Below are 25344 nucleotides of genomic sequence, written 5' to 3' on the forward strand. Positions count from 1 at the left end.
CCGAAGTCCAGGAAGCGGAACGAAACTCGGCGAAAGGGAAAGAAAGGAAAAGCGGGTGGCAGCTTCCAGTGAAAACTGGTATCTTGTGAAATTGCGGAATTGCGGTACAACTTGTGGATGCAAAAATAGACAGCAAATAAAGCCGGTTTAGCGTGCGACCGTAGGATGCGAGACGGTGGGTTTAAGATTTTAAAAATACGACGATCCCAGGATTCTACGGACCGTTTTCCAATGTTTCACGATTCGAAATAGTTCGTTTGTTTTTAAAAATAAACTAAAGCCAAAGCAAGCAAAGCTCATTAATTTAAAATAAATTTATTAAGCGTTCGAAAAAGCATCATCTTGATGGCGTTAACTGCTAGCAATAATGGGTTTGTCATCGAGATGATTAACTACATTTATGAGAAGCAATTTTTTACTCACCGCCAATGATAGTTAACCTGATGTCTTTACACAAAGCTCCTGCAGGTCGATTGTTGGTCGAAACCAAAGGCCGCCGCGCGCGCCTTGAATTGGTATTATGCTCACTTCTTCATGCGAGCCTCGGATGAAGCCTTTAATTAGTATCAGCAGCAAACACGCTCGTCGGACGCTTCCTACTTCCTTGTCGCAGTCGCTCGTTGTCCTCCGAACGGAAGACGGGACCGGTTTTTCGGATGCTTGGATGTTGATTGCATCCGCAGTTCTCCTAATGGTCCGCGCGAAAGATGCAGCATAACCTGGTGAATGTAGAAGCTAATCAATAGTTTCCATTGACGGGCATACGGGTGGAGGGCAACGAGACCAGCGCTATGCTGCATACCGCAACATACAATGCAGCCGTTCCTCTGGCGGAAATGCACTTTCGCTGCCGCGTACCACGGCTCAGCTCTCATCGTAGGCCGGTACTTGCAGCGCAGCAAACGAAGGAAGCAGGACTGCCTTCTGCTAATGGAATAGATTCCCGGTGGTAATGCGAGGGCCTATGAGGAGGCTGGCGAATGACACTGGTTAGCCCTACGGGTGCATATCCGTTGCTTCCTTCTGTGTGTGCCGTTTTACCCTTCTTTCTTTTTCGAGTGCTACGTTTAAAGGTTAGCCATCGTTATGCGAGCAGGCCGTTAGGATCGGTTGGGTGGGAGATTGATCGCTGGTTCGTTGGTGGCGCATTTTCCCAATTGCTTCCCGGTACCGGTTTTTTATATTTTTATCGGGTATTGTTTTTACATGTTACATGTTTGACACTTGATTTTTTTTCCTCCACCTTTCTCCCCTTTATTTGCAGATAAAACCACTGTACACGTCGTACCAGAAAGATCTTTTCAACACACTGTGGGAACCGCTGAACACCTTCTGGGCCGAATGCTACGAGTCGTGCAAGCTGTCCTCGCAGCGGCGAGCCAAGCTGCAGATGGAAAGTCGCCGGAAGTTTCAGGTAGCGTTTTGCCGCGAGTCGATTATTCATTTGTCAAGCAAATGATGCAAATGAGCCGACGAGCAAAAGAAAATGAGAAGTTGTTGAAAAAAAAATGACATGGAAACATTCCGTAAATAAATACGAATCTTTTTTTATCCGTCCCGTTACAGGAGAGAATACTGGTGCCCTGTCGAATACGTCAATCGGAGGAGAATGCCCGTCTAAGCATCCAGCAGGCCCAGCGCAAGTCGAAGGAGGCGAACACGGAGCGGCGCTGGCTAACGCTGCAGCGGTTCCTGTACGGCCCCAAGGGAGCCTGGGCGAAACTGTGAGTACAAAGGCGTGAATTTCTATTGCCTCAATTCTTTACGATCCTTGTACAAGTTCAAGTGACTCAAGAGCCTAACCGGCACAGAACGGTACCAAGAAATGGGACGCTCAACCCGTGTGGGTGACGTAAGCTTCGGTCTAGCCAAACGTCCCCGTCGGGTGTTCATCGATCGATCTCACTTGGTGGAACTTGCGTTCGTCTCATTAAGCTGTCAATTACGTTCTCATATGGAAAGATTGTCTGTGGGGTTATGTTTACCTTCTGGTCGAACGCGCGTACCTAGTCAGTGTGACCTAGAAAAAGTGTCAATCAAGTCAAGTTCACGTAGAAAGCAATCGCGGCGGCTATTTCTCTGTCAAGTGTTGTTCAATAACGGAAAAGACTATCAATTTTAATAGTGCGCCAATAAAGTGTTCAATTATGCCTATCGTTCTTATAATTGTGGTCATTTCGAGAAAACGACGGCTTTCGTGACATAATTTGACAAAATACCATACCAAAAAATGGTCTACTGCATCTAGAAGGTTTAAAACCCTGCTAAGACTCAATGCGGTGCTGGTTTACTTTTAGTATGGGATTTTGACAAGACGCGTCGGGAAAGCCGTCGTTATTTCGCAATGAGTTGGCAATATGAAAAATGTGTGTTTTAAACGTGAACTACTAAGGTAACTAAAACAACACGTAATCTGAGCTGTCGAAAAATAAAAAAAAAAGCTTGTTTGATAAAACCGAAATGTTCTGTTACAATTAAAATGTGTACGCCAACAACTTCTTCTTTGTTTATGATATTTGTTGATGCTTGAAAAAACTGTTGGCATTATTCCTGTAACGAAGTTACATTTTGGATGTTTTTGTTTATATACAAGAGTATAAAATCAAAAGTTTATGCCCCAAAATAGCAAATTTAGTATTTGAGTACGAGCCTTTTACGTAATAGGTTTCCCTCTCTAATCGTTTATTCTAATTTACGAGTTTCAATAATGACTCGCTTGCATAAACTGCTCAAAACTGTGGATAACACAAATTGGCAACAAAAATTGGCTTTGTTCAGTAACCGTGGTGGATTTCAAACGTGAATAAGCTTTCTAAACCACAACGGAGCTTAAATTAATTGTGCTTCATCATTTTTAAAGCGAACCGATTCCATTGAGCCACTATTCGGCAGTTCGCATTTGATGTCACAGTGACACTTTCTCCGTAACCAAATCTAATTAACAATTTTCCCATTGCGAAAGGCTGGGTGACATAAGAAGAAACAAAGCTTGTTTGGTTTGTATTTTCTCCTCTTTTTCTGTACGAGTCTGTACGAATCGTCGTTTTATTTTGCAACAATTTCCTAACGGACGGTGTACTAGAACTAGAAAACAACATAAGTCAAACACAGTCAAACATTGTCAATGTCACTTGTATCCCTGCGACCGCGAGCATCATCCGGCCGATCGGTAGTTTTGCGGGATCTCGTTGGTTGGTCGGTGTTGGCATTCACCTCTCTCAAGCACTTGCGCTACTATTTACAAATTGAGTTTTGTGTTTTGTGTACATAGATAGATTGTTCGATCGTTGAGCGTTGGTCCTGTTTCTTTTGGCACGTGGTCGATGCTGGGAAGATTCGCTTCCCTTCGCTGGTTCCTGTTTCCGAGCTCAAACCTGAGCTAGATGAACTTAACCGAGGATGGCCTTGCCGTAGGCGGGGTAGCCGTAGGGAGCCAGCGGGGCGGCAACCTTGGCGACGGCCGGGTAGGCGTACGGGGCGGCAATCTTGGCGATCGGGGCGACGGCCTTCACGGCCAGCGGCTCACGGTGGACGACGGCGTTGAATCCGTTGACGGGATCGGCGGTGTACTCGACGACGCGACGGGTGCCATCGGGCTCGACCAGCGAGTACGATCCGGTGACGGAGTCTCCCGAGCGGGACTCCTGCTGTTCCTTGTTGTCTCCGGTCAGGGCATCCTGTGGAAGAGTTGGCCCGAAGGCAGAACTTAGATCTTTCCGCTCTTTTTAGGATCTTTGGAGTTCTCCCGGACTTACGGCAATGTGGTAGCTGTAGCTGTACTGCGGGTTGGGGTCGTAGTCATCGGCAACCTTGGCGACGACCGGGGCGGCAATCTTGGCCACACCGAGGGGAGCGTGGTAAGCTCCCAGCGGCGCCGGGTATCCGATGGCGACGGCGTTGGCGACGGCCACGATGGCGGCGAAGACGGCGAACTGGAGGAAGGCAATGGAGGATTAAGTGATGCAATTACCAACTAGACGACATGTGGCCATTCTGTTGCCAGAACCGTTCTACACTCAAGCCGAAAGCATTGAGCAAAGTTCTAATGAAAAGAACAACTCACTTTGAATGCCATTTTGGGATGGGATGTTTTAGTCTGGTGTTGACTGTTTGACAACCGTATGCTGATTATGTTCTTTGCTCAGCCGTCCACTCCTTTTTATACCGAACTCGATCGTTTCGTTATCCTCTGTAAATACCCGTGCTACAGCCTCCCTCGATAGTGCATTCTGGTACATTTTTTTTAACAAACCATGCTCCCACTAAATCCGCCGTCCATCTTGTTCACTCGCATGGTCGACGAAATGCGAATCAGTGCGCGCACTTTTGCGCTCGGGTCGGGTTTTCTTCTTGCGTTGGCTTATCAGCGACGCGTGTGTGTGTGTGCGTAGGTTGCATTCACTCCGGGTGCCAACGTTCGCCGAGATGCAGTTTGGGCGGGCCGTGCATAACCGGCGCGCCGGCCAACCGAACGAGGTTCACAAGTTCACGTGTTTTCTGGGCCCAACTTGTCCTAGCGGTGGATCGATATTTCGCTGGTTCTTCGCGATCGCTCCATTCACCACCCAATCTTGATCTGTCTCTCGCTCTCTCTCTCTCTCCACGCATCCCATCCCTGTCTTTCTGTCTTCATCCTCTTTGTTTCCCGTCCCACGTCCGCACGCGAACAATCGTTTTCGTTGGGCACCGTTCGCTGTAGAGGAGTGGTCGCCGGGAAAATCCGGTGGTGGGGTAAATCTGGGCGGCTAGAATCTGCCTCTCAATGAAACTAAACCCTCGACGGTGGTACACGCACATTGGTGGTAGGCTCTGGTGGCAGGCTTTAGGAGTAATGTTCCCATTTTCGTCGTACGTCCGATCATGCGAAGGGCGGCTGATCAACGCCAAAGAGCCACCGAGATTGGGTGGAAGTGCAGCCTGCATTGCGTGTGCGTTGCCGTCGCGTACTTTCATGCGATAATTAATCGAATAACGATATAATTTGATTGCACGTGGCTGACTGGTGGAGTCGTTTTTTTCTTATTTTATTTTCATTTTGATCGCCAATGATATATTTTATATTTTGTTTTAATACCCAACGCGATGTCGAACGTCTACGTCTTGTGGAACAATGTGTCCGATTGCATCAGGAATTTTTGTAACGTACGTACGTTTTGTTTTCATTCGCCTTCGGTAATGACAGCTTGGTTGACCAGAATTGAACTATTACTCGAAACACTTTACTTTCCATGGTCAATGTGTATGCTCTACGTAATGAAGCATAAACTATTTTTGGTGCTCGAAGAAAAATGTTTTCAACGAGAGTTCTTTTTTGTTCGCCTTTTAAAATGACCGGTAGTATGTACACAAACGGCCAAATTGTGACGACAGCAGAATCCCGATTAACCGCGGTATCAGGTTTTACCTTTGTAACTATTGGCCTACTGTCGCTCGCTCTTTATGAAGAGAATTTTATTCAAAGATTCCGGCTGTGAATTATTTTTCAGAACGTCGCGCAAAGTTTGGTTTCAAAAATCAAAAGCTGGCAAAAGATTTTTTTTAATTGTAAAAATTATTCAAATCACACGGTTCATCCGCGAGGTTCGCTTATGTACGTTAGCTGTGCTACTCATTACATAGTATATTGTAATGAAAATGTGAAGCAAACAAATTAGGTGTAAATTTGTCAACTGATATTTAAAAGAACTAGCCTTTTTAATTATTTTTATATTAGTGGTTTTGGTTTTTGAGTTTATGTTACCTACTATTAGTTTTGTTAAATGAAATATTTTAAACGATTACAAAATTGCACTCAACATTACAATTATAAGCAATAGTAACAAAAGACGATGTTTACACTAAACAGTTCAAGCGTATTGAATTGTTTTAAGTTATGAATTTTCTAATTCTTGCCCGAAAGCAACACTTCGGACTTAATCGTTTGCGGTTTTTTTTTACCATCATAAAACAGTCATGCGAATGATGTAAGTGTGCAATATGAACAACACGAGATCAGTTTTTAAGTTCTTTTTGCTCTTTATTATTTCAGTCACACAGTCAAACGAATAATGCAAATGTGAAAAGAGGCCTCACGCTTCACACCCGGGGTATTTCCGGGTTTCGGAGAAGATATGAAACAGGATGGCGATTGGAGAGTATGGCAGTATGTGCAGATAGAAAGTGGAGTGAAAGATTGTATATCCTAGACGATGCCAGTAGAGGAGGGAGATCCGTTTATCCGTACAGCGGGTGAGCCAACGGGGCAGCGTACTTAGCCACCGGAACCGCGGCCTTCACCACTCCGGCACCGCGGTGAACGACGGCGTTGAATCCGTTAACCGGGTCGGCAGTGTATTCGACCACGCGCTGGGTGCCATCGGGTTCGATGAGCGAGTACGATCCGCTGACCACATCTCCCGAGCGCGACTCCTGCTGGCTCTTGTTGTCTCCGGTCAGAGCATCCTGGAGGGGTGGCAGTTGTCAGAATGGCATGAACAGAATCGTTCTAACGATCGATACTCACCGACACGGCATAGCTGTAGCTGTACTGCGGGTTGGGATCGTAGTCAGCCGTTGCTACCTTGGCCACGGCCAGGGGTGCATGGTACGCACCAAGCGGGCCGGGATATCCGACGGCCACGGCGCTGGCGGTCGCAACAAAGGCGGCGAGAACTGCAAACTAACAAATCAAGCGTGAGGAACCGATGCATTCAGCTACGCAAGGGAGAACTTTCATCCCCGGTTAGAGGAGCCTTACCCGGAGAGACATTTTGATGATTGCTGCTGTGTTTTGCACGGTTAGAACTAAACCACACGAGTGTGCTCTAATCTAATTTTCGCTTTGCTATATATACGAAATCAGGAGCATTCCTACCTAAAACTGACGGCACGCAATGTGTCCACCGGCCACTGGGAACCACTTTGCGCCGCGTATCGAGCTGTCCGACGTAGGAAGGAGAAAAAGAAACCCCACAGCAAAAAAAAACGGTATCAAAAACCATCCTTCCCATAAGCTCACCCAATGCACACACACCCTATTTCGACCAAGATGGTGCAGCTCTTTTGAGGGTTCGGAAAAGAAGAAAAACGTAAGAAAATAATGGCCCCTTGGACAAATACGATAGAGAGCTACTTCATGTTGGTTTTTCCTTTCTGTTCTTCAAAGTTCGATTTGTAATGGGGTAGTTTTTTTTGTCACACTGCAGGTTCGATGTTTACCTGCAGTCGGCCCAACATGTTAACGTACCTCGGTCGAACATAACATAACAAGCAGACAACATGTAACTTAAGGAAAATAGTATCAGTGACAATTTGGACGGCATTCGAACTTTTACCAGCGCGACACTGCCAAGTGCACACTCCCTGGCGGCGGCCCACAACGGGCGTCGCTAACAGAGTATGCTATCTGTGGCCACCACCCTCCCCCATTCCCCCCATTCGATGCAACCCCGCGCACGGTTTAAGCTGTTGAGGCCTTGCACGCATGCACCGGTAAAAATCCCAGACCCGATCCGGCCAGCCTATCTCCTTGGTGCAATTGCAGCAATTTTGCTTCACGTGCGTTTGTGGGTGTGAAAGTATGTGTGCGTAGCCGGCGGTGGGTGTGCGGTACTGCCAAATCTTAATTTATTGGACAGTTGTGATACGCGTGCCGTTTTGTGAGCCCTGCCGCGTGTCTGCCGTCTGTCGGTTTGCTCTTGATTTTGGATCGTATAAAATGGCTCGTCAAAAACTGGGCGCAGCAGCAGACTGGAACCTCGGATGCTGGATAACTCGAGGTTAAGAAGGAAAAAAGGGTCCAAGGGTTTTTTTTCAGACCGTCTAAGAATGTTGTTATGGCGACTGGAGTGGCATGTTTGAAGTGCTTTGTTTGTTCTCTGGATTCATATTTCATTCCACTGTATTTTTTGTTTGTTTTGAAGATGTCCTTTAAAAATGGTGTGTTTTTACCGTTCTAATGTTACGATTTGATGGAATGTTATATTTTATATCAATATGAAATTCTCTGGCTAATTTTCCATCTCCGTAACCGATTATTTACTACTATTATTTAGGTTTGTTTCTAACAAATTTTACATCGAACCATTGCAGATGTTTGTAAACGTGATTGTGTGTTCATAAAAGTATTCTTTTGATCGTAAGAAGAAGGAAATGAAAATAATCATACGTAACGGAAAATTCAAACCACGAAATGCAACATCCACCTCTCAATACATCTCTTGGATCAACCGCGCTCGCAAAAGGCTTCACAGACTGACTCGCACCTTTGTGAGCAGCACCTCTGCATCTTAGCAGTATTTCTTTTTTAGTGCTTATTAACACGTTCCGTACCGCGTCACCCAAATATGGGTGACAGCAGTTCTAGTTCTAAAATGTTTTTGACCCATAAATAAATGAAAATGCAATATAAAAATTATTGTAATATTTTATATAATTTTTTTGGGAAGCTAAGTTTTTGCTTGGCCTTCGAAAACAATCGGTTTAACAAATATTATAAACAAATTGTAATTTTAAAAAATGTACTAATAATTGTGCTAAAACGCTTGGTACGCAACGTGTTAACACGTTTACTCTCAAGCGTTTTTAGTACACTTTTTTCGTACAATCTTTGTTGATAAAATTTATTTATAACATATATTAAGATGACAATTTTCGAAGACCAAGCAAAGTATTAGCTTCTTAACACGTTCGCTGCCGAGCGTTTTTAGAACATTGTTTTAAGTTCATTCATTTTTGATGAAATTTGGTTGTAAAACAATTACTGAGACTTGTTTTCAAACAAATACAGTCTATCACTATATTAGTATATGAATTAAATATGATTTTCGTGACAAGTTCCGAATTGCCTATCACCCACTATGATGGTCATTGGCAGTGAACGTTAAAGTTGAAAATGTTAAGGCAGCCAACATAATTAATTCCCATTTGAAACATCAACATGCCCCTACTGTGTCCCATGTAAAAGTAACGTTGTGTAGACTCATCTGATTGTAGTCCTGCAACATAAAAATAATCTTTCTTCCGGTTTTGTGGTATGAAACTGAGAAACAGAAAATTTTCTTTTGTAGAAGGTGCTTTATTCTCATCAACGTTTAGGCTAATGACGACTATTTACAAACATGCATAATAACAACTAAGTCACACAGTCAAATCACTAATGCATTCATTGGTGCATTACATACAGCAGAAACAATGGCAGATGTTATGTCCATTTCTTACAAAACGCGAAAAGTTATCTTGGTCGATAATGAAGGTAAAACTAAAGACAGAAGATCATTTAGAAGGTGATCATCAGATGATGAAGGTAGGGAAACAAAGGCAAATAAATACAGGAGACAGTATCTAATGGTTTGAAGGAAGATCGATGATGGCTAGAGAAGAGATTCGTTGCTTAACCGAGGATGGCCTTGCCGTACGCCGGGTATCCATAGGGAGCGTACGGGGCGGCGATCTTGGCGACCGGGGCGACGGCCTTCACGGCCAGCGGCTCACGGTGGACGACGGCGTTGAATCCGTTGACGGGATCGGCGGTGTACTCGACGACGCGACGGGTGCCATCGGGCTCAACCAGAGCGTACGATCCAGTGACAACATCTCCCGAGCGGGACTCCTGCTGCTGCTTGTTGTCTCCGGTCACGGCATCCTATGGGAATCGGATCGAATGAGGAAAACGGTTCCGTTGTTCCTTATCCGGAGGTTACTTACGGCAACGGCGTAGCTGTAGCTGTACTGCGGGTTGGGGTCGTAGTCGGCGGTGGCAACCTTGGCAACAGCTGGGTAGGCCAGAGGGGCGGCAACCTTGGCGACGGCGGGGTAGGCTCCCAGAGGCGCGTGGTATCCTCCCAGAGGAGCGTGGTAGGCGGCTCCCAGAGGAGCGTGGTAGGCGGCTCCCAGCGGGCTCGGGTAGCCGATGGCAACGGCGTTGGCGACGGCCACGATGGCGGCGAAGACGGCGAACTGCAAAAGATCATCCCAATACAGGAGGGGTATTTGTTAGTTGAATCATGTCCACACGAACTATCCATATGTTCCCGGGTGGAGCTTACTTTGAATGCCATTTTAAGGTTGTGCTGCTCGTATGTTCTTACTAGACCGATCAAATGACTCTGGTATCGTTTCGAGAGCACGGACGCCTTTTTATATCAAAACGCCCTTCTACTTTGCTACCATTCCTGGGAAAGTGCCTTTTCCTAGCCATTGGCCATAGCTTTGGCCATAGTTGCTTCAGCTCGAAAGAGAACTTGTTTGATACTTCATTGCTATTCATTTGTGGGGGACGGTAAGATTATCCTGTTTAGATTGTAGTCGTTGCAATGAGGTTATATCTTACACATAGCTTCATATTTTCTCACTAAACCATTAATTAATTTAAATATTGTTAGTAAAGGGAAATTTTTCAGTAACACCTGAATTGCTTTCTACCAAATTGTTTTGTTGAAACTCTCTCATTATTGAAATATGAAAATTACAGTTTTCAATTACTTCTGCTTACATTTTGTTATTTTATCATTACCTTATATTCTATTATTATGTTTATTTTGCATTTTTTTATTTTGACTGACTCGAGAATCGATCGCAGTTATAATACCTTTGCGATAACAACAATGAAAACAAGTCATCTGATCATAAAAGCAGGATCAATGATAAATTATTAGCATTAGAAGTAAAAAAAATATAAATTTGCTCGATTAGGAGATTTTTTTTTGCAATGAATCTCTAACTAAAACAATCATATTTTTTCTGCACATACTCGAAGAGTTTTGTTCAGCTATTTTATAAAAGTTAAACTCCATCAAGTGAAAAAGTAAATTTTTATATAGAATTACTTGTACACTAAGTTCGATGTGTTCGACTGCCAAGCGTTTTTAGTGCACTTTTGTTTTAGTGTAACGATTTTTGATAAAGCTTGTTTATGAAGTTCATTAAACCGTCGGTTTCCAAAAAACCAAGCGAAAACTCAGCATTCCAAAGAGTACATTTTTGTTATTACTGTAGCTTTTCTGTTGCCTTTTCATTTATTATAAATAATTTTTAAAACTAATGACAGATAGAGTATTGTTGTGTGTGTTTAATTTAAGGCGTTGGGTTTTTTAAACTTACCATGCGTTAGAAATACGTGATATTCAACGGTTTATGTTACAACATAGAACTATGTTTAAAAAAATTGTTAACCTCTTCTTTTGAGTGGTTTATTTTATAAACAACATTTCAACACAACAATTATTTTGTTGCCAATTAAACATGAAATATTTTATCAGTTCATCTAATTTTCATATCTTTAATACATCTCGTTATAGAAACACATTTTAAGAAATCCATAGTAAGATTTCTTGTTTGTATTATACAAAATTTCATAGTAATAGAAAACGTTTACTATTTTGTTTCTTTAGTTTTGATGCCCCCAATCTTGTACATGATTCAAACTAATGCCGCCAGGGTTATAGTCAAAGTATTATATTCTACCTTAAACCTTAACACTTATACTTGAGAGTTTGATAATTCTTCCTGGAGTTATTAAGCTTTGAATAATAACTAAAACTGGAGATAAACATCGTCGACTAGTATTAGAAACATCAGAAGAGGGTTTGTTTAGATTGGTTTTTGTTATTTTATCGCTGAGAGTTATCCATACAATACCCAAACAATAGATTAATGAATCTTAAAATACAATACATTGAATTATTATAATATTACAGCACACAGAGGTTCAGCCAAAAGTTAAGGAAATGTCTGATTTTAGTATCGAAATTGATATCAGAGTGCTGAAAACTTCGAATTACAATCAAAATGTGACGAATTATAGAATGTATTTCTCAGTTGTTCGTTTATATGGACGTAATAAGGCAAGTGAAAGTTCTTTTGTAGAAGTTGCTTTTATTTTCATCAATGTTCAGGCTGATGAGACCCGCTAACAAAACAGTAACAATAGCTTAGCACATCTAGTCACACAGTCAAAACATGAATGAACTAATCCATGCGTCATATACAGCAGAAACAATGGCAGATGTTGTTTCCATATCTACAAAATGCAAGGAGTTTTCTTGCTTCGCTCAAGAATGAAATTGAAAAACTACAGATAGGTTCAATGAGTAGATGGGAAGGTGAGAGGAAATAGTGGCAAATAAATACAGGATACGGTATCTAATGACTTGAAGAAAGTTCGATGATGTCTAGAGAAGAGATCCGTTGCTTAACCGAGGATGGCCTTGCCGTAGGCGGGGTAGCCGTAGGGAGCGAGCGGGGCGGCAACCTTGGCGACGGCCGGGTAGGCGTACGGTGCGGCGATCTTGGCGATCGGGGCGACGGCCTTCACGGCCAGCGGCTCACGGTGGACGACAGCGTTGAATCCGTTGACGGGATCGGCGGTGTACTCGACGACGCGACGGGTGCCATCGGGCTCAACCAGAGCGTACGATCCAGTGACAACATCTCCCGAGCGGGACTCCTGCTGCTGCTTGTTGTCTCCGGTCACGGCATCCTGTGAAAGTCGGATCGAATAAGGAAAACGGTTCCATTGTGCTTTACCCGGAGGTTACTTACGGCAACGGAGTAGCTGTAGCTGTACTGCGGGTTGGGGTCGTAGTCGGCGGTGGCAACCTTGGCAACAGCTGGGTAGGCCAGAGGGGCGGCAACCTTGGCGACGGCGGGGTAAGCTCCCAGAGGCGCGTGGTATCCTCCCAGAGGAGCGTGGTAGGCAGCTCCCAGAGGAGCGTGGTAGGCGGCTCCCAGAGGAGCGTGGTAGGCGGCTCCCAGCGGGCTCGGGTAGCCGATGGCAACGGCGTTGGCGACGGCCACGATGGCGGCGAAGACGGCGAACTGCAAAAGATCATCCCAATACAGGAGGGGTATTTGTTAGTTGAATCATGTCCACACGAACTATCCATATGTTCCCGGGTGGTGCTTACTTTGAATGCCATTTTAAGGTTGTGCTGCTGCTATGTTCTTACTAGACCGATCAAATGACTCTGGTATCGTTTCGAGAGCACGGACGCCTTTTTATATCGACATAACACTCCTTCTTTTCGCCCATTTCTGAGACACAGTGCGAAGCGATTGTATGCATCGTTGTTCGTGTGCACTTCGGTGCAACAGAGCAGACTCGATAGAACGAGTTTTTTCCCTATGTCGTTTGTCTATGAGCCGAGTGAAATGGCCAATCACCTTCAGGTTACAATATCCCTGCGCAAAGGGCATGTGTCGTGAAAGGAAGTTTTGACAGTTTCAAATTGTTGTGAAAATTGCTGAGAAAAATGTCAACTATCACAAGCAAAATTTAAGTTGTTTTAGTTATTGCTTACCTACCGATTCGTTGCACTCGTTGGGGGATGTAGGTTATCTAACACATAAAAGGCTCCTTGACTTGAATTGAATGGCTCGAGTCATGTAGTGTGCTCATTTTATCAAATTTTGATAAAATAATCGTGGGTACTTTGGATAATTATTAATAATCATCTATTGATCTAAATAAAATTTTTCATTACATTACTTCCCATTCTTAGCAAATCTCTTTACCTTTTTTCTTCTAGGTAAAACCATTCTTACTATTGATATGTATTTTTAAATCAATTTGCTTACATTGAGCATCCAATATATCCGCTATAATGCAAACTTTGCTTAATCTGTAGGAACACAATGTTTCCTTCCTTCCATTTGTTTGTTGTTTCATTTATAAGTTATTAATTAAAAACTCCTTATTGTTATCATATGTAGGGTTTGTCATATTTTTTCATTTAATTATCAATATGCCGTTGTTTTTTTGGTTTTCATTATGACACTAACTGACAAACTAGTGGTGCAGCTTTCTTATGTTGGTAACATTAGTTTAATCTACTATGCTTACCTTATTAAGCTTCTTTTAAAGTTTTAGTGTTCTATCACATATCGTATATAAAAAAGGATAATAAAACTTTTTCGCTAGTTAACATCTATCAATCCATCAATTTTTAATCATTCGCAAATGGTCTGTTGCTGCTATCTCAGATGAATAATAGTAAAGAGCACGGTAAATGAAGCGTAATCGCTTGTGTTATCGAGAATTAAGATGGTCTCTCGTGTATCGTCGATATTCGTATTCTCTGCTTTATTTGTGTTTTGAAATTCGCTAAAAGTTGCAGCATTCTTTTTTCAAGTTGCGGCCATTATTTGGTTGTTTATTGTTGTTTATACAAAAACCATACTAAATAACCACAGAATTTCGATTAATATTCGATTATAGCGCGACCGAATGGGCTATTGGTTCCTTTTACGTTTTGGCAAGATTATAAGTGCGGTTATGGGGTATGAAAGCCAACATTATTTTTGACAGATAGTGCCAAAACATTTGCCAGACTCTGATTATTAACAATATCGTGAGAATATACCCAGATAAAATCTTCTTGGCTATGTTTAGTTAGTATAAAGCGTTCTTAGAAAAGCATGCAGACAATTAATGAATCAGAAGTCGTTTTTCTCAAACATGGTGTGTTTATTTCGTGGACAATACCTGGTCGTTCCATAGTTTCTAGTTGGCCTCTTTCGTAGGAGAATTACTGTCTCCATTGATGGACGATACAGTGTAGACCGGTGATTGGCGTTCGTTATACCGAAAACAATATCCAGTACCAAACAAGTCTATTTTTTTTTTGTGCAGATTTTGATTTTTAACTTGTAAAATATAAATATCACTCACGATCACGTCAAAGAAGACAAACACATCGATAAGGTTTCTTTTATAGAAGTTGCTTTTATTTTCATCGACGTTCCAGGCTAATCGAGCCTATTAACATAACAGCAACAATGGCTAAATACGTCTCGTCACACAGTCAAAACACAAATGCACGCATACGTGCGTCAAATGCAGCATTACAACAATGGCAGATGTCACTTTCATATGTACAAAAATCGTTGAGGGAATGAAAATGAAAGAACTAGCAGATAGAGAAAGGGGTATGGCAGTGGGCAAATAAATAAGGGTGTTATCTAATGACTTGAAGAAGTAGCGCGAGAATCACTGGGCACTTGGGGCGTAAGAAAACGTTCGCGACGGGTGTTCCAGAGTTCGGAGTTCAAAGCTTAACCGAGGATGGCCTTGCCGTAGGCGGGGTAGCCGTAGGGAGCGAGCGGGGCGGCAACCTTGGCGACGGCCGGGTAGGCGTACGGGGCGGCAATCTTGGCGATCGGGGCGACGGCCTTCACGGCCAGCGGCTCACGGTGGACGACGGCGTTGAATCCGTTGACGGGATCGGCGGTGTACTCGACGACGCGACGGGTGCCATCGGGCTCGACCAGCGAGTACGATCCGGTGACGGAGTCTCCCGAGCGGGACTCCTGCTGTTCCTTGTTGTCTCCGGTCAGGGCATCCTGTGGAAGAGTTGGCCCGAAGGCAGAACTTAGATCATTTCGTTCTTTTTAAGATCTTTAAGGTGTTCCCGGACTTACGGCAATGTGGTAGCTGTAGCTGTACTGCGGGTTGGGGTCGTAGTCATCGGCAACCTTGGCGACGACCGGGGCGGCAATCTTGGCCACACCGAGCGGAGCGTGGTAAGCTCCCAGCGGGGCCGGGTATCCGATAGCGACGGCGTTGGCGACGGCCACGATGGCGGCGAAGACGGCGAACTGTATGAAAGAAGTTCCCGAAGGAGAAAGGACACGTTTGATGTTGTTATAATCTACTTTGCATCGGCTGATAGACCCAAGCGCTTACTTTGAATGCCATTTTTGGGGGTTGTGCTGCGGTTGTGTTCTTACTAGACCGATCAAATGACTCTGGTATCGATGCGAAAGCGCTGGTGCGTTTTTATATCTCGATCAGCGCCCGAAGAAAGAACCGTTTTTTTGTGTTAAATCTTCGGTCGCCGCATGTGAAAACGAGAGCAAAAATGTACGGTTCGTCGAGTCCCAAATATTGGACCATTCCTTTCACGCACCGCCAACCTGATATGCGTGGTTGCAGCAAAAGTGCATGCACGCACTGTGCGCCAAACCGACACGTGTTGGTGACGTTCCCTCCCAGCATCGATCGAACTGGATCTACTCGTTTCGATGACGATGCCGGTTGGGTGAGGGGTGGTGGTAATTGAGTCAATTCTTCTTAGCTCGCCGTTTGGCGAAGGGTCTTGTCGTTAGGGTGTGCGCTTCGCACTGCACCGGAGCGTGATCTTCAGAGGGTACAGGGTCAACCGAGTTGTTGCATAGGACCTGCCCCGGCGATGGTAGCAAGCTTAGAAGAGTGAGTGGCACCTTGTGGAACGTTGCCAGTGGACGCCCGGACATGACCGAGCACGCAATGCGCTTCCGACGGGTCGGCATGTTTACACCGAGTGGTATTTGTTTTAGCTGAAGCAGATTCGACAGAATCGTCGGCAAGCGAAATATTTGGTTCAAAGAGTTTGATTTTGTATAATTTTATATTTTTCAATGAGAAGAGAAGCCCTCATATGATCTAGAAATAAATAATCCAAAACATTAAACTGTTATGTACCGCAATTTAAATACCTAACACTGCGTAATTAATCGAGCGTCGCGCTCATAATTGTCACATTACGGATGAACTTTTGTACCGGTTCGGAACGGCATCAGACCAATAAATTGATGGAGTTAATTAGCTCGTTGAACGATCCATCGTCTTTTCTCATCGCATCGCTATTATGATACCCGGTGTGTACATTACCGATTCCATAAATCAACGAACACCACAGGGTTAAGGTAGAAGACATCATCAGTTGCACTGCGAACAATGGCTGCGATCGCGCCATATGCACGTTTCCTTTTTTCCAGCTCCATAGTCACGTGCTCGGTGCGCGATGCAATTAGGTTTCTTTAAGACCCTTTCATTCGCCAAACCGGCCGCCTGTTGGTGAGCATTTGGTCGACTTCTAACGCCAGGGCGTGGTAGACGGAGCAATCGGTGTAGTGGAGTCGTAGGCATAGCGTTTTGCGCCTTTCGTGTCGCTGCCCGTGTGGGGTTTGCTCGCTGCAAATCCTGCTCTCACGTGCGTTTCTCCGCGCGCTTATGCCAGCTAGAAGGGCTCGTCGAGCACACTACGACCTTTGGCGGGGCTACTCATACCACTGCAGCACCACGTTGACGCTTCTGGTGCACGTCCGGGGGAGTCGGTGTTGCATGGTAAACCGGCGGTGGTACTAGAACCACCGCTCGCCTAATGATGGAGATAGCTCCAGGGTGCGCAGAGGCGCAACGATGTTGTTGCTCGCGGTTTTATTATAAATGTTTCATCCGTTGCCGTTTTCTTTTCTTGTTATGTACCGCTAATCCATGGCTCATTCTCTGATTAACCGACCAGAACGGACACCGGCTAGTAATGAGTCGGGCCCGGCAGCATCGGGTGGCGACGTCGTTTTATTGAACTATTACAATGGCTAAAGTGCAACATAGTCGGTTGCTCTTCGGGCGGTCCGTTTGGTGTCGGCGAACATAAATGTCACATGGTGGCGATAATTGTTGCAAAAGTAAACGCCGCAAGCCGCCGGTTGACGTTCGCTTACGGACACGGTCAAGTTGAGGTGTAGCGCGCTGAGCAAAAAAGGGCAGAGGGTTAGTAATAACCTGTAGTTGTGGGATTCTAATGCTGATCCGGTCAGTCATAACTGTGGCTAGAACGGTTTGAATAAAGTGCTAATAGCTGTTTAATAGCACATGGTTATTTTTTGAGTCTATCCTGTGTATTACTTCTATTCCCAGTATTTCTTCAGAAGAAATCATAAATCACATTCGATCGTTGTCGCTAGGCAAGGAAAGTAAAACATTATTTGTCGAACCTTTCTCTCCCGAATCTCTTGCCGCATTCTCAATTTCGCACGGTATTGCACAATCCGCCGATGTGGTGCAGGTCAGTTTTTTTTTTATTTCGTACCGCTCGAGCTTATCTGATGCAATTGGGGGCCCACTTTACGCAGAGAGACCCACCCTACGCAAGCGCGCCCGCTGCAACGGTGCAACCCGGTGGAGGTCTCTCGATGCCCGCTCTCGACATTGGTGATTATTTTTAGGTCAAATCGAATCGTGTACGGGTCTGTAGGGCCTCTGCCGCACGAGCCCGTCACCCCGAAGGAATTCTCTCCGTACTACGGTGTGTGGTGGGTGCATGCCGCGATTCGTTCGGTGCAATGCCGAGGACGTTTAACACTCGTATCAGCCGTTTTTCACGTGTTGCTCGGCAAAATGCTGGGGTTTTTTTTGTTTTGCTACAATTACTGAAGCTGGGACCTTTTTTCAGTGGTAAACTATTTCGATTATTAGCTTGTTTCGTTCATTTTGACAGTTTGACAGCTTAATAATAACGATTGGATACAAAGGACTTCGATGCGCGATAAGACAACGAACCCCCACTCTGAAGATTTTTTATTACTTCATTTGGATAAGGTGTTCTTTGATGTTTTCTATCCTGCTTTGCAAAGGGTAATCATCAACACGTTGCAATAGGTACCGAGTGGTGTAATTTTCACACCCTTTCATGACGATGATTTATTCTCAGCCATTTGTAACTACGGCTCAGGGCGTCACATGAAGACTAAGCCAACGTGTATGGCGTGGACGTAAAATACAGTTCGATATCTCTATGCATTTTACTCTTCGTCACCGCCTCTTCTATGACTACCACCACGGTGGGTGTTTCCTTCGCCCAGGTGTAATCTATTCTCTCTTTATGGAGCTGCTTTAGGTAAATTGGTGCAAAGTAAATTCACTTCAAACACCCGTCGGTTTACAACCGCTTTCAAATTATCGTCGTTAAAAATTACTAATAATCTTCCACATCCGGCGACTTTGACCCAAACTTGACCTTCAACCACTTCGCCAAAGGGCTCCTTCTACGGGCAATCGGTTCACCCCCCCGGGTGCGGTGCAATGTTTAATGGCACCTATCAATCTCCCTATACACACAGGCGCCCGACCCGACCGGACTCTCGGAGTTTGATAACGGGGTTATGCTAGCTTATGCAAACAACTGCTGGCCCCGTTGTGCAGCCCTAGATGTCCCTCCGTCCCTCCGGACGGTCCCATACGGCGCACGTCAAACGGGGATTTCACTTTCGTTCCACCAGCGCCATTATGTAACGAAAGTGTCATCGGGGCCGTTCGCAGCGCAAGGATGGCCAAAATAAATCGTCCGCCACCGTCGTGCCCACCGCCGGACGATCCGCCTTTCCCTCGAACACACTCGAACTACATTCCGAATTCGGGTGGAAAAGATGCCGTTGTGAATTTTTAATCGCGTTATTATAAACGCACCGCATTACGCGCGCATTGCACACGAGTAGTTGGGCGATTGATTTGGTCAATTTGGTGTTCGGCTTCCGATATTGGTTCGTACTTTGGCCGGGCCGATGTGTGTCATCATCGTTTTAAACGATACCTCATAAAGGACCAACAGGAGGGAGGATCGGCAATAGTTTGCTTTATAAACCGATGACCGATGCTCCCGAAGGTATCAAAACACGTTTAATCATCCTGTGGTGTGGTTCATCAGTTCCGTTGCGTTCAAACTTCCAACAAATCAAAATGAAGGTAATGTGAAAGCGTTTGGTCCTAGCGGTGCCTGCTCTCTAACGCTCCATCCGTACGAATCCTTACAGTGTGTAGTGTTCGTCGTCTCGTTCGGTGCCGTAGCAGCCGTCCTTTTCAGCGGTGCCAGCGCCGCCGTAGTGCCCGTCGTTGCCGCGGCCGTGCCCGTCAACACCAACTACGATCCACTGCCACAGTATAGCTACGCGTACAACGTGCAGGATGCACTGACCGGCGACAGCAAGAGCCAGCAAGAGACTCGAGATGGCGACGTCGTACGAGGTTCGTTTCGAAAGCTTTCCCATCATGTTCGAAAGCATTTTGTAGTGTGGAGCTTTTGCTGCTCGATTCGAGCAGCGCCGGTGAAAACATGTTTTCATGATGCCTTCCTTGCTCCCCATCGCCCACCTTAGGTTCCTACTCGCTGGTCGAACCGGACGGCACGCTGCGCACCGTCTTCTACACCGCCGATCCGGTCAATGGGTTCAATGCCGTCGTCCAGCGAGGTCCTCTCGTCCCGAAGGCTGTCGTCCCGGTGGCTGCACCGGTGGCACGAGTGCTTGGTTAACGGGAACCCACCCAAACCAATCCTGAACCACCAAAGTCAGGTGCCCTCCGTAGGGTTATTTAGCTTCAATTTGTTTTTGGGAGACCAATCGCGGATGGTTTCCTATTTTATTACCTTCATTACAGACTGAAATATAAATCTAATTGTTACCAGTTGCAAATTTAATTGAGTGTTTCATTGAATCGTTGAAAAAAAGCAACAGATAGACGAATGTCTTTCGAGTGACATGAGAGTAGCATAAGCAACGAACCGTAAATGTGTTCAAAATTTTAAAAGATGAAATCATATCGAATAGTTGTGAGACGAAAGCAAACGAATCGAATGAAGAAAGAACAACGTGTACGTGAGTTGTACCTTTTTGGTAAAAAAAAAAGTTGCTACGCCAGGTGTCCAATAAGTGCCCGAAGATTGATCAATAACGGTTTCATATGCGGGCAGCGAGTTCTGCTATGTTTGGATTGGGGGAAAACCGTTCGCCGTACGGCTTTCCAGTTTGGGAATGTTTTCGCTAATTAATTGATCGATCGTAGTATTCCTACCGGCGATCGTCTTGGTTGCTCACTATTGGTTGCTTTTGGTGCAATAAATTGCCACTGTATACGAGTGTACGAGTGTTCTGCTATTCTTATGGGCAATTTAAATCTGAAATGTGGCCAGTGTTAATGATGCTTGCGAAATATTACGTGACTATTTCTCTGCGCAAAAAAAGACATTTATATTGAAGTAAGATCTCGCTACTCAAAATTTGAAGTGCCTGACGATATCATTGTCCAACACATTGGATTATGAATTTTCACGTTTCTTACGGATTTTTCCATCCGCCAAAACAAGAACAAGTCCACTCGAGGCATACGAATCATTTGTTCATTCGATTCATACGTATTAAACAAGTAGTTGGTAGATTTTATTCTTCATTTGGTCCTTGAGGCTAGCGACTCTTGTGCAAAAGTAATTGAATTTTTTTTTTCAAACTTTTGTACAACGAAAGTGGAGAAACGCAGGAACGAGTCAATTAAAATAATGCTAAGAATGATCTCAATTCGCTGCGGCTTACGTAAGGTCTTATTCGGCCCAAACGAAACTGGATATGGCGGTTGCACGCGGAATCTATCGAAACCCGGCCCGGCCGGCCGGTCTGCGGCGTTCTGCGGCTTTTCCGCGCACTCCGGGCGGCGCGCTTTCCTCTGGCGTTCTCTGGGCGACGGGTGGGAGCCAATCGATCCGTCGGTGGTTTTATGCGACGGGGTTGGAAAAAATTCACTCCGATACATACACACACACGCGGCTTTGGATCGATCGGCTTTGGTCGTTGCGGCAAAATCTCTCGTACGTCGAAGCGTTACAATTCAAGAATACATGATTTAATTAATCCCGCACCGGTCGCGTGCGTGGTTCGGGGATAGCTTGCGGGGTGTGGTGTGGGCATCATCGTGGGAAATGCTGGCGGTGGAGGAAAGCGTGCTCTCATTAAACTGGTTCACTGTGTCAATTGTGCGGCGTTCTGCGCCAGCGAGATTGTTGAACTAATTCGTCGAACACGCCGAGACACGACGCTGGCCATTAGGGCCGAGAAGTATTGGGAAACCTCCGGCCGCAGCTCGACTCGGCTCGACCTGAGACCGGCACAGTTTAACCTGTCCTGGCCGCTGGTCCGTCCGCGTGGCGACAAACTATTCCATTGACGACGACGGACGTCGTCTGGCGTGGCGTGGAAAGGGAAAAACAAAACGACGGGTATGTGGGTCCGGGTTGTTGTTTTTTCCCCCCGCTTATGCTTTCTTTATTATCCTGCCCAGCCGCAGAGGTGGCCACCTCGGTAGCGCAATGGGTTGTGATTTAATCGCGAGTTTCGAAACGAAAATGAATTGATCATGAGGTGTAGTATTTATGCCTGAAGCATAAGCGTTTTGCTTGGAACCGGGTTGCTCCGGAGGGTGCACGGTACGCTTTGCCACGGTATGGGGTGTTAGATTATGGAACACTAAGCGACGAACATATTGATTCTACAGCACGATAATGTTTCTTGACCATCCTTGTTTCAGCTCTTTGTTGTACAGAGGAACTGGTTGAAGTCTAGTATTATCGTACAGACTAGCAGGTTCCCAGAAGATCATTTACAGCAAAAGTTGCCCGAAATGAAGCATGGATTGCTTTGTTTTCCACTTACTAGGACAAGACACGAACCCGGGCAATATAAACGTGCATTGACACCGGGGTGTCAAATGTTTAGTTAAGTTTGAACTATATACAGATAGGCAACATCATTTTAATTGGATGTCAAATGTTTACTTACGGTTGAACAGTGTACAGATGCAGTTTAACAATGTTTACCTGGGCTCGAAAACGCTGTATATCCCAAGGGAAACATTCATTTGATTTTCAATGTGGGGAAAAACAGAAAAGATGGTATAGAGCATCATTTTTCTAGATGACAATTAACTTAGTGTTGTAAAATTCTATTAAAATCCGCAGTAAGAATATTTATCAAAAACTCGTTTGTTCTTACTTATGCTTACTTATGCTGAACAGTGTACAGATGCAGTTTAACAATGTTTACCTGGGCTCGAAACGCTGTATATCCCAAGGGAAACATTCATTTCATTTTCAATGTGGGGAAAATCAGAAAAGATGTTATGTTACTTAAATTCTTCAAAACTACTGTTCATGGGCAATAAAGCATAGTTGTGTTTTGCATTCCGCATATCAATAAACATACTCTCGCAGTCAAATGAGGGCACCTCAACCGTTTACCTGGCTTCAACTAAGACGCCAAAACCTCATCGGTATACGGGAGCCCGGAAACTTCTCCCTTCGACGTAACGACGGCGCGTAGTAAAATGATCTATTTCGCATTAACCCTTTTCGAACGGCTCGAGAAAGGTGGTGGGACGTACGGTGCACGCTTTCCGCGAAGATAGTGGTGGGAACCGTCCGCTGCACCCCGCTTGCCCTTGCCCCTGCAACTCGGACCACTTCTAGCTTCTTGCAAGCGCGCCGAAGAAAGGCGACTACCGAGTGGACACCACGTTCGCTAAAGCTAAAGAACAGAAGTCGGTCTGGTGAAGGATGCAAGAAAGTGAAGCGAGGAGGCTGCCAGTACCCTAAACGGAAAGGGAAAACGAGGGGAGGGGCAACACATACCGACAGCGGGGAGGTGCTTCTGAACCTGCCTTATGTGGTGACTGTTTTTTTTTAAGTAGGTTTAGGAGCAGTCAAGTTTCCACCACACCGCTTCTGTCAATCGATGGCGTCGCAGCATCCGCCAGCATTCAGGTCCACAGCGAGGTGTATTTATATGAGCGCACGGATCGTCCTGAAGTCATACCAAAGAACGGCCTTGTTCGGAGCACACACATCATCGGTGATTTCGGTGGAGCAAAGTTTGTCCGCTTCTGTGCGTAGTTCGGCAACAGTGAAGAACAGTTTCCAGTGAACCGTCTGTCCGATCGGTGTTGTTTCGACTGAGTGTGTAGTGCTATCGGAAAAATCGTGCAAAACAAATCCATCATGATTTCAAAGGTGAATAGTTAGTTGGTGGTCTTAGAACATCGTTAAAAACAGTTTTCGACCACAGAAAAGCTATCTAGTAGCCAGGATTTCAGAAGTTATCAATAATGTCTGAAGTAGCATATACTCGTAAGCAATCAGTTAGTCACGATCTTTAATGAAGATCATGATTGGGACTTCGACAGTTTAGTACACTTTTTGGAAAAACAAGCAACCAGCGATAAACCTATTTTTATTTTGTATTCTTCAAAACCAGAATCCTCATCTTAAGTTTTGGCCTGTTTCCCTTTAAATCTTCATATAACCTCTGAAACATTGTCTAGCTTTGCGAGCAGGTCAATAGAGTGATTGAACGTATTTTGAGATTAGTTATTTTTAGCAAATATCATATCGTCTTGGAATCCTTAATATTGTATTATGGGCTATTGGATTGAATTTCACAGATTTATGGACCTATCCATTGATACCACGAAGTTCCGAAATTAAAATTTGAATTTAGAATCTCAGAACTGAAATCCAAGAACAAGAGTTATAGAATTGAGGTTTAAACACGTTATAGAATAGGATAAGATCAGAAATTAAGATAGAAAGAAGAATAACCAGGTTATTTGCAGAATAGGCTTCTGGAATGTTCCAATTAGCCGCTCGCAGATTCTTGTTCAATTTTATCATTCAGAGTGAAAATCAGAATTTTTTTGAACAGTTTGTTACTTATACAAATATTGTATTATCTTGGAATCCTGAATATTGTTTTATGGATTGGATTTTACACATTTATGGACCTATCTAATGAAAGTTCGAAGTTCTAATTTATAATTAAATTCTGAATTTGGAATCCAAGAGCTAGTGTATGGAACAGTACTTAAAGATTGAGGTTTAAAAACGTCGTAGAATAGGATGAGATCAGAACTCCAAGTAGAGGAATAACCAGGGTTCACCGGCACTTCCGAGCGACAATCAACACGCGGTTAATCCACCCCCGGTCCTTTTCCCCGCAGGTTCTGCTGGTTGTCTCGCTGGTGGCTACGTCCTCCCTGGCGTCCCCGGTCTACGGTCCAGTGTCCTACGGTCCCGCCCTGTCCTACGGTTACGCCGCCAAAGCCATCCAACCGCTGCACACGGTGGCCGCCGCGCCGGTCCTGCACGCGCCCGCCGTCGTCGCCGCCGCCCCCATCCTGAAGCACGTCGAGGCGTACGATCCGAACCCGCACTACAGCTTCAGCTACGGCGTGTCCGACCCGCACACCGGCGACTCGAAGCACGCGGAGGAAACGCTCGCCAACGGCGTCGTCCACGGTAGCTACTCGCTCACCGAGCCGGACGGCACCATCCGCAAGGTGACGTACACGGCCGACAAGGTGCACGGGTTCAATGCCGTCGTCGAGAAGAGTGGCCACGCCGTGCACGCCGCGCCGGTGCTGAAGAAGGTGGTCGCGGCGGCCCCGCTGGTGCACGCCGCCCTGCCGTACTACCATCACTGACCCCCCCGGACCGGTGCCGCCGCACGCGCGCGCATACTGTAGATACCACAAACACACTCATACCTAGCTGTAGGAACTGTTAGTAATTGCAATTACGATAGGAGACAAGCTGAGCAAGTTGAATGATACAATAAAACTACAAAAAAATCCCAATTACAAACAAACGTATAGCATTAACCCCGGTGTCCTAAGGAGGCTGCCTTCCGAGGCGTTGGCAGATCGAGCTCAAACCCGCCTCGGAAGGATCGTTTCGTATAAGAACACCGTTGAACTGTTGTTGCACACAGTTTGTCTGTCCTCAATAAAGA

At 45.1% G+C, this 25344-nt stretch overlaps 9 protein-coding genes across 9 annotated transcripts in view; 3 read left to right on the forward strand and 6 right to left on the reverse strand.

Moving 5' to 3' along the window:
• The window catches only part of LOC131258941 (vacuolar protein sorting-associated protein 37B), a 492072-nt gene that overhangs the window by 290642 nt on the left and 176086 nt on the right, over positions 1–25344 (reverse strand). The window lies entirely within an intron of this gene.
• Positions 1–25344, forward strand: part of LOC131258992 (neurobeachin-like protein 1) — a 50414-nt gene that overhangs the window by 15792 nt on the left and 9278 nt on the right. The window contains exons 11-12 of the mRNA XM_058260402.1: positions 1265–1414; positions 1567–1724. Of these exons, the coding sequence (XP_058116385.1) occupies positions 1265–1414; positions 1567–1724 (308 nt within the window). The remainder of the gene's footprint in view (positions 1–1264; positions 1415–1566; positions 1725–25344) is intronic.
• LOC131258948 (larval cuticle protein A3A-like) lies at positions 3390–4114 on the reverse strand. The gene is made up of 3 exons (XM_058260353.1): positions 4064–4114; positions 3756–3932; positions 3390–3677 (listed from the first exon to the last, which is right to left on the reverse strand). Exons 1-3 carry the CDS (start codon positions 4073–4075, stop codon positions 3390–3392), a joined length of 477 nt encoding a protein of 158 aa, XP_058116336.1. The 5' UTR covers positions 4076–4114.
• LOC131259802 (larval cuticle protein A2B-like) lies at positions 6214–6748 on the reverse strand. The gene is made up of 3 exons (XM_058261392.1): positions 6737–6748; positions 6503–6658; positions 6214–6441 (listed from the first exon to the last, which is right to left on the reverse strand). The coding sequence occupies exons 1-3, from the start codon at positions 6746–6748 to the stop codon at positions 6214–6216; spliced, it is 396 nt and encodes a 131-aa protein (XP_058117375.1).
• On the reverse strand, positions 9371–10037 carry LOC131258945 (larval cuticle protein A2B-like). The gene is made up of 3 exons (XM_058260350.1): positions 10026–10037; positions 9685–9936; positions 9371–9622 (listed from the first exon to the last, which is right to left on the reverse strand). Exons 1-3 carry the CDS (start codon positions 10035–10037, stop codon positions 9371–9373), a joined length of 516 nt encoding a protein of 171 aa, XP_058116333.1.
• On the reverse strand, positions 12170–12896 carry LOC131258944 (larval cuticle protein A2B-like). The gene is made up of 3 exons (XM_058260349.1): positions 12885–12896; positions 12520–12795; positions 12170–12457 (listed from the first exon to the last, which is right to left on the reverse strand). Exons 1-3 carry the CDS (start codon positions 12894–12896, stop codon positions 12170–12172), a joined length of 576 nt encoding a protein of 191 aa, XP_058116332.1.
• Positions 15031–15679, reverse strand: LOC131258950 (larval cuticle protein A3A-like). The gene is made up of 3 exons (XM_058260354.1): positions 15662–15679; positions 15397–15573; positions 15031–15318 (listed from the first exon to the last, which is right to left on the reverse strand). The coding sequence occupies exons 1-3, from the start codon at positions 15671–15673 to the stop codon at positions 15031–15033; spliced, it is 477 nt and encodes a 158-aa protein (XP_058116337.1). The 5' UTR covers positions 15674–15679.
• On the forward strand, positions 19478–20048 carry LOC131259806 (larval cuticle protein A2B-like). Its single transcript, XM_058261395.1, has 3 exons — positions 19478–19483; positions 19552–19762; positions 19894–20048. The coding sequence occupies exons 1-3, from the start codon at positions 19478–19480 to the stop codon at positions 20046–20048; spliced, it is 372 nt and encodes a 123-aa protein (XP_058117378.1).
• LOC131258946 (larval cuticle protein A2B) lies at positions 23556–25036 on the forward strand. Its single transcript, XM_058260351.1, has 2 exons — positions 23556–23567; positions 24554–25036. The coding sequence occupies exons 1-2, from the start codon at positions 23556–23558 to the stop codon at positions 25034–25036; spliced, it is 495 nt and encodes a 164-aa protein (XP_058116334.1).

This window comes from Anopheles coustani, chromosome 3 (genome assembly GCF_943734705.1).
Source record: "Anopheles coustani chromosome 3, idAnoCousDA_361_x.2, whole genome shotgun sequence".
Lineage (NCBI taxonomy): Eukaryota > Metazoa > Arthropoda > Insecta > Diptera > Culicidae > Anopheles > Anopheles coustani.

Coding starts and splice junctions, on each gene's coding strand:
- LOC131258948 (XM_058260353.1), bottom strand. Junction 3,678..3,755: donor GCTACAGCTACCACATTGCC/GTAAGTCCGGGA, acceptor ACTCTTCCACAG/GATGCCCTGACCGGAGACAA.
- LOC131259802 (XM_058261392.1), bottom strand. Junction 6,442..6,502: donor GCTACAGCTATGCCGTGTCG/GTGAGTATCGAT, acceptor CCACCCCTCCAG/GATGCTCTGACCGGAGACAA.
- LOC131258945 (XM_058260350.1), bottom strand. Junction 9,623..9,684: donor GCTACAGCTACGCCGTTGCC/GTAAGTAACCTC, acceptor CGATTCCCATAG/GATGCCGTGACCGGAGACAA.
- LOC131258944 (XM_058260349.1), bottom strand. Junction 12,458..12,519: donor GCTACAGCTACTCCGTTGCC/GTAAGTAACCTC, acceptor CGACTTTCACAG/GATGCCGTGACCGGAGACAA.
- LOC131258950 (XM_058260354.1), bottom strand. Junction 15,319..15,396: donor GCTACAGCTACCACATTGCC/GTAAGTCCGGGA, acceptor ACTCTTCCACAG/GATGCCCTGACCGGAGACAA.
- LOC131259806 (XM_058261395.1), top strand. Junction 19,763..19,893: donor AGATGGCGACGTCGTACGAG/GTTCGTTTCGAA, acceptor CGCCCACCTTAG/GTTCCTACTCGCTGGTCGAA.